The sequence below is a fragment of the Mesitornis unicolor genome, unplaced genomic scaffold (genome assembly GCF_000695765.1).
Source record: "Mesitornis unicolor isolate BGI_N332 unplaced genomic scaffold, ASM69576v1 scaffold28359, whole genome shotgun sequence".
In the NCBI taxonomy this organism is placed as follows: Eukaryota; Metazoa; Chordata; class Aves; order Mesitornithiformes; family Mesitornithidae; genus Mesitornis; species Mesitornis unicolor.
The window spans coordinates 124,448-131,298 of record NW_010208467.1 but is presented as its reverse complement, the minus strand read 5'-3'; the positions used below and the strand labels follow the sequence as shown (position 1 = coordinate 131,298).

At 47.8% G+C, this 6,851-nt stretch overlaps 1 protein-coding gene across 1 annotated transcript in view; it reads right to left on the bottom strand.

The window, feature by feature from the left end:
- The window catches only part of LOC104546988 (voltage-dependent T-type calcium channel subunit alpha-1I-like), a gene marked incomplete at its 3' end in the record, with an annotated part of 108,722 nt that overhangs the window by 329 nt on the left and 101,542 nt on the right, over positions 1-6,851 (bottom strand). Inside the window, exons 6-9 of the mRNA XM_010192523.1 lie at positions 2,992-3,149; positions 2,048-2,064; positions 634-758; positions 455-594 (exon numbers count right to left, since the gene is read on the bottom strand). Coding sequence (XP_010190825.1) covers positions 455-594; positions 634-758; positions 2,048-2,064; positions 2,992-3,149 — 440 coding nt within the window. The remainder of the gene's footprint in view (positions 1-454; positions 595-633; positions 759-2,047; positions 2,065-2,991; positions 3,150-6,851) is intronic.

Sequence of the window (6,851 nt, the reverse complement as noted above, 5' to 3'; positions counted from 1 at the left end):
CAGGAATATTTCATTAAAATAGTTCATTTCCCTGGATCGCAGCAGGGGAAAACCCGCGGCAGGTTTCTGTGCCCCTTGGACTGGACATCGCGTACAGCCGGTGGAAAAGAAAAAAGGGATGGATTTTAGCTCCCATCTGCAATGTGTGCTGCGAATTAAAAATAAATAAATAGACTCCTTTGCTATAGTGATCTAGCTTGAAGGGAAAACTGGTACAAGTCAGCCTGAAGAATGTAGCTCATTTCAGCAACGACCTGGAACAGTTCTATGACCATCCCCATTTTTAGGTACACCATTCATGGTGAGCTTGGTCTCTCTTGCCAGAGTAGTTACAAGACCCTTTTCTCTCTGTGGCTTTATCACACCCTGCAGAAACCATCACAGGAGCATAGAAAGATTGAGTTGAAAAAAATAAAAATAGCTTAAGCCTTGTTAGAAAACTAGCTCATCTTACCTGAAATATCACAATCCAGGCATAGCCGATGTTGTCAAAGTTGATGGCACCTTTGTGTGGGTTGGCATTGCCCGTACGGCACACGTTGTAGTATTGGTTCCAGTTGACACACATGCCGCTGATGTTGAACTCTTGCCGGACTGAGTTGTAGTAGTAATAATCGTCCTTGTCCAAACAACATTCATGGCCCCGTTCCTTCAGTGGGGGTATCTCGTGGCAGCCCATAATTCCATTATCTCCTGACAGTGAGCAGATAAAGGGCATCTCATCATCTTCCTCGGGTTGGTAATAAGGGGGCAGGACAATGTCACCTTGTCTGCAAAGATAAAAAAACACAGTCATAAATTTCCTGTAACAGAGTGTTTCCTATCAGCGACACTGGTGGAGCTGGGAGGTCCCATTCTGACATAGTGACTGCACTGGGTAAGGGATTTCCAGGTTTACTGCCTCAGGAGAAGGGAAGACAGGGGTCCTGGAAAATGGGAAATTTCCAGGGTGAAGACCCCAGTTTTCAGAGCTTTGCCTGCCATCAGATCACCCCGAACCAAATTACACAGTCTGCTTGCATGGAGATGAAGAAAAACTGGAATGCAGAGATTTGCATTCTGATCACTTCTCCATTAGCATCAAAGCTAAATCAGATGCAGTGATATTAAGGAAGTTCATCAGGCTTTACTGTGATGTGCTCATGTATGTAACCACTGATGGACATGTTTTATAACATTTGGCAGTGAACCACCTGTACTTCTAAAAAAACCCAAAAAAAACCAGTTCATGCATAATTAAGGTTGCAGAGCTAAGCTTTAAAATCAGAAAAGGCAAAGTTAAAATTGACTTAACCTTAACTTTGACTCCTCCTTGACAGTTGGCATTATGGGTGCAATGTTTCATGACAAGTTCACGTGCTTTTCTCCAAATAATGCAAGCACCTTCCAAATGCATGAATAATTTAAATGCTTGCCTAGCTGGAGACGAGCTAATGATCAGGAGAGCGAAAGGTGGAGATTTAAAATTTTCCATTAAACTTTATCTGGTGCATTCCTTGCAGTGCTACAATGCACAACTTTCACATTGCATGAGTGCGGAGTTTTTCCACTAAGCATCATTGGAAGAGGACTGGTGTTGACAAAAAAAAAAAAAAAGAAAAAAGAGAAAGTCTCTGATTCTACACTGAGTGTGACCAAACCACAAAGATCTGTCGAAGCACATCCACATCACTGGTGAACTGGACACCTGCAGACTTCATTTCTCTAGCAATGGTCAGCCAAAGATTTTCTAGGATCTGTCACTTCGAGGGTTGCGGCCCCAATTCACTTTTCAGTTACATCAACTCTGCATGGATGTAATTGCACTCATTAAAGTAGCACTACCCCTGATTTACATAAGGGACAATCATCCTAAACATTCATTTTTCCCCAAGGAATATATAAACACAGGAAATGGCTGCTTTAAGCAGCTCCTACTCTCCAACCCCACCACTGTTCTGCAGATTGTATTTTCACACTTTTTTTTTTCCAATTTGAGATGATCTAAAGCTTCAGAATTGTTTAATCAGTCTAAACTGACCTATGGCTTTAGGGTTTGTTAAGCCATCTAAACTGATAGGACACCTGGGATTAGTGAACGGTTTTAAGAAGACATTTTAAACCCTGAGATCTGCTAAAGCCAGAAAGTCAACAGGAGGAGCTGTGCTCCACAACTGGTGCTCTGCTCTACAGGAGGGTAATTGAAGAATTCCCCACAGGTAGGAGCTTTTCCACCTCATTTCTTCTGGGAAGGAGAAGAGCCATTCTCTGCAGGCTCCCCCCTTGACCATCCCAGAATAAACCTCAGATACCTGTAATTGACCCCTGTGTGGCCGCAGGCTCTTGCCAGAACTGTGGCCATGTTTCCCCATGGGGTTTTTTTGTCCCATTCAAGAAGCCATTCTTCACTTTCAGAGGCCCTCACTTCTGCTAATCCAGCTGCAGGACACCTCTCCCAGCACCTCTCTGTCCCGTCCCTGTGGCACCTCCCATGTGCGATTCTACTCCTGAAGTTTTCCAATAATTTTCCTGTGTCACTCCAAAGCCTCTGGAGATACAGCACCACTGTCCAAACAGTGACCTCAGCTCCATCTTGGAGGTACCAAAGATGTTCCTGGAAGCATCAGGCAGCACTATGGCTTTCCATAAGACTCCTCTTGTTCTTGTTTTTAAGAGGAAGCAAGTCCAGGAAAAGATGGCATGGGTGCTGTTTAAGAACTTCAACTATTTCTGGGAGTAGGAGCAGCATCTTGAATCCCTGGGCATGGCTGGAAGAAGCAGCTATGCTAACCTGTGCCTTGGCCAAATCCAAATAAGCCCAGGCATATGGGCTGCCTTTGCCTTCCCTTCCTTTCCAATCACTGCAAGATGTGGCCAGTGGTATCACACTACAGCCATTTGGAGTGAGTGACACACAGAGAGCCAGGCAGCAGAAGACAAGAGAGCAGGAAAGGGGGAAAAGAAATGCCCCTGGAAGAAAGGAAAGGGACATCATCTCCCAGGCACTCACACTGTGAAGTTTTCCTCCATGAAGCAGCGGTTGCGGAGCAGCCCAGCCCACAGCTGCACCCCGATGATGCCGAAGATGAAGAAGACAAAGAAGCAGAGAAGAAGGACGTTCCCCAGCATGGGCAAGGTGTCCAGGAGCAAGTTCACAAGGATGCGCATGCCTGCAAGGGGAGAAGAGAACCGGAAGGAGCAGGGATGGAGGAACAGAGAAAGAGAAAGGGAGAAAAGGAAGGGAAAGAAGAGGGAAAACAAAGGAAAATTTAGGAGGCATTAAAAAAAAGACACAAGATAAAAGCAGAGTGTCAGAAATTAATTACTGCCTAAACCAGGCTAGATTTATGATCATTGCCCTTTCTTGTCCTAACCTCTACTGACAGGCAGCCAGCAGAGCTGCTGTGAGGCTGTGGTCTTTTAACCCTAGGCCTCCATCTGCAGCAGCAAGAAAAGAGAATGAGACTTCTGGTACCACCAGCTATCTGACTGACATCCCTCCCTCCCCCTTCCCTGCAGAAAGGCAATGGAGTGAAAGCTCTGCCCCAAAGGTGCACAGCAGCTTAATGGCCCCATCCTCAGACTGCTCGGACAGGAAGTCACCCTGGTTTGATGACTGCATGCTCCAACCCATGAGAACTGTTGATGGCCCAAGGCCAGCCTGCCCAGCAGGAGGAATCTCTCCAGCACACAAGAGCAACTGGCATAAATTGGTCTTGGTGACAGTCTCATCAGGGGACAGTTATGGAGACCACACTCTCCTCTCCCGCATAGTACTCCATCCCCAACAGGGCTGGAGCATACAGGTAGCGGGTACAGCCCAAAATGCTGTTGGCACAGCATCTCTGGTCCTTTTTTCCCCCCCCTACTCTAATTACTTAATGAATTCTTTCTGTGGTTTTATTTCTCCCTGGCTCTTCAGCTCAAACAGCCACAATTAGGGGTAAAGATAGGCTTGTTTCTCCATGGAGCTAATGACTTTTCCTCTGCTCTCCCGGGATGGCGAAAGTCTAGAAATCCTTTTGAGCACCACTGTACTGCCTTTACCCCCACGCACACTTCATGCGGTCGTGTCTCCTTGCCTCCATGGAGGTCCCTCCCCCAGAAGCTCAGGGAGTTCCTTCACTGAAGATGTTCCATGTAGGCCAGCAAATAATTAGCTAATTAGGTATTTATAACCAGTTCATTACTTCAGATGGCAGTGGAAGGGGAAAGAGGAGGGGAAGATGAGATTAGGATTCTCTGACAGCCCTTTGAGGCACAAGTTAATCCCCCTTGTGTGCCCAGAATCAAATAATTAGCCACATGATGCAGTGCATTACTCCCTATCTCTATTCCCAGGGCTGCTCACACCGCAGAGTGGGGAGGGAAGCGAGGGGGATGCAGAGATGGGGTGCACGCACAGTGAAGAGAGAGGGAGAAAGGTGCCTGGTTTGGGGCATTGGACTGGTTTATCTCAGGAGACAATATTTTGGGGATGGATGGGGATGGAGGACAGACAGCAGTGGTATTTGCAGGTGGGTGATGCGTAGGAAGAAGATGCTTAAGGATGGCTACATGGGATTATGAAGGATGAGGAATGATGTCATTAGCTCTAAGGCCAGGCTGTATCACTGGTCACCAGCTAAGGCAGTTTCTAGGCAGTCCATCAGTAACTCAGCAGTGCAGGGGATCGTGGACACTCCATGAGTCACTGATAGCTTTGTGATCTGTCACCACACAAAGCCCAGCAGCAGAGCTGTGGTGCCCTGCTGCCTGTCGCTGTGATCTGCTGGTCCCTGGAGCAGCGCTCGGCACGACGCTTTGGCTTTAAGGCCACACACCCTCACTGCAGTGCAGCGTGTTCCCAGCATTAACGCTGCTTCGCAGCACAAGCTCGGTAGTTCCCATAAACTGTCCTGGTCAGTACATTAGGGAGAGCCAAGTGACACAGGAAGCTGTGCCAGCAACGTTGCAAGAGGGGGTGATGTTTTTCAGACCAATGGATGCTAGCTCCACCTCAAAGCAGAGGTAATGGGAAGAATGAGACTACCCTTACACTGAAACGCAGAACAGACATCCCCACCAAAATTTTACAGATGACACACTTGTTGAGTCAGGTTTTGCAAAAATTTATTTTGTCCATGTTCCAAGAGAAGATAAGTGACTTGCAAAACCTGCCTGCTTTTTCCTTGGAAGCATCCTGCCTGCCCATACATTCTCCATCCTGACTCTCAGAGGGGCTGCTGATGGTACAGGATGGTGCTATCCACAGCTCCAGGATCATAGCTATTGCCCTCATGCTAGGGCCTCTAGGGTACCTGGGCCCATAACCCAAGAACCAGCAGGTGGCTCCAGCACTTGGACTTAAAGCCAAAGTGCTTGGACACCACAAAGTATTTCAGCATCAGTGGGTTCCATTTTTAAGTGCAAATTAAACCCAATTTTTATTTTTTAAAAATCTGCCAGTTGAACAGGGTCATCCTTATCTGTCCATTGATGCTGAATCTGGATATGAGATTGGCTCTTCCAAAAGCAAGAATGCTGAAGCTACACACATCAATTGTGAACATCAATTGCAATTCTCCTATGGGCCACCCACCTCTAAAACAAATCCATCACTTCACTTTGTGCAAAGCCTCTTTTGCTTCCTGCCCTAAACTGCAAACCAATTGCTTTGGGAACACATTTTTCCCCAGAGGCCTCAGTTTTCCTTCAGGAAACAAAACGGACCTCATCTTCTGTGTTCACTCAGTTAGCAGAGGTACTTCAACTACTACTTCCACATGGATGAAAGGCACAGTGTAAATACAAGCTCAGTACCTTTATTCTCTCTGTTGTTGGCCTCCCCTGCTGCCTGCACTGTGCTGCCTGCAATACTTATGCTGGAGTCCCTGAGCTCCACCTTCTGCTGTGGCATTTTGGCAGTGTCCTTCCTGCACCTGTGCCAGCCCCTATGGGCACTTTGTGGGGAAACCCTTGCACCCTCCTCATCCCCTTCTGAGCCTTCACCAGACAAACCCCCATCTACAGCAACACCAGTGCATTTTGCATGACAACTTCTGGAAGGCGCTAGAAAGCTGGTTCTTTGGCAAAGTCCTGCTGCTGCCTCCTTCCTACCTTCTGCCATCTCTCCTCACTCCTCTGCCCCTTTGCTTTCCTCTCACTGTTCCTACAGCTCCTCTCTGTCTCTGCACTGCTCCACAGCGTATGTGCACACATCTCCTGGCCTCCCTCCCCACTGCTGCCTTTCCCTGCATCCCTGTTTGTCCTTTTCCATTGGCAGAGCAGAAGCCATGCTGGCTCACAGTGAGGAGGAAATATGAAAGGGACAATGACCTTTTCTGAAGCAGTCTTTGAAAAAAAGGAGACGTTCCCTGAGAAGAGAAAGGAAGAAGGGCTGGGCAGTTTGGAGGAAAAGCAGGGAGGGCGAGCAGTGATGAAGCAACATTCAACAACCAAACAGGCTCCCAGGGCATCAAATATGAAAACGTTTTGCTCTTCAAGGGAAAGAAAGGCCAAAATTATGAAATATTCATGAGTGCCAGGTGTGGGCTTTGAAAGGCCTTTTCTCTTCCCCTCTCACCCTCACAGGGAGGCCAGGTGAAAGGAGGAAATGAACCAGCATCGGCTGTGGGCATCCAAGGAAGGATCCGCACAAAATGATGCTCAGATAATGCTTCCCTGCTGCTCATCCATGCCCCTGGGAAAGGGCGAGGGGTGGGGAAGGGTGTGCAATGGGCCCTCATTAGCAGGGCTGCTCCTGGTGAGGGGCACAGCAGAGACACGCTAACCGCTCCAGCCCAGCAGAGGACATCAGGGTGGGGGGAAAGCATGATGCAGGGATGAGAAGTGGTAGGAGGGTGAGAGGAGTGCCAGGGAGCGAACTGTCA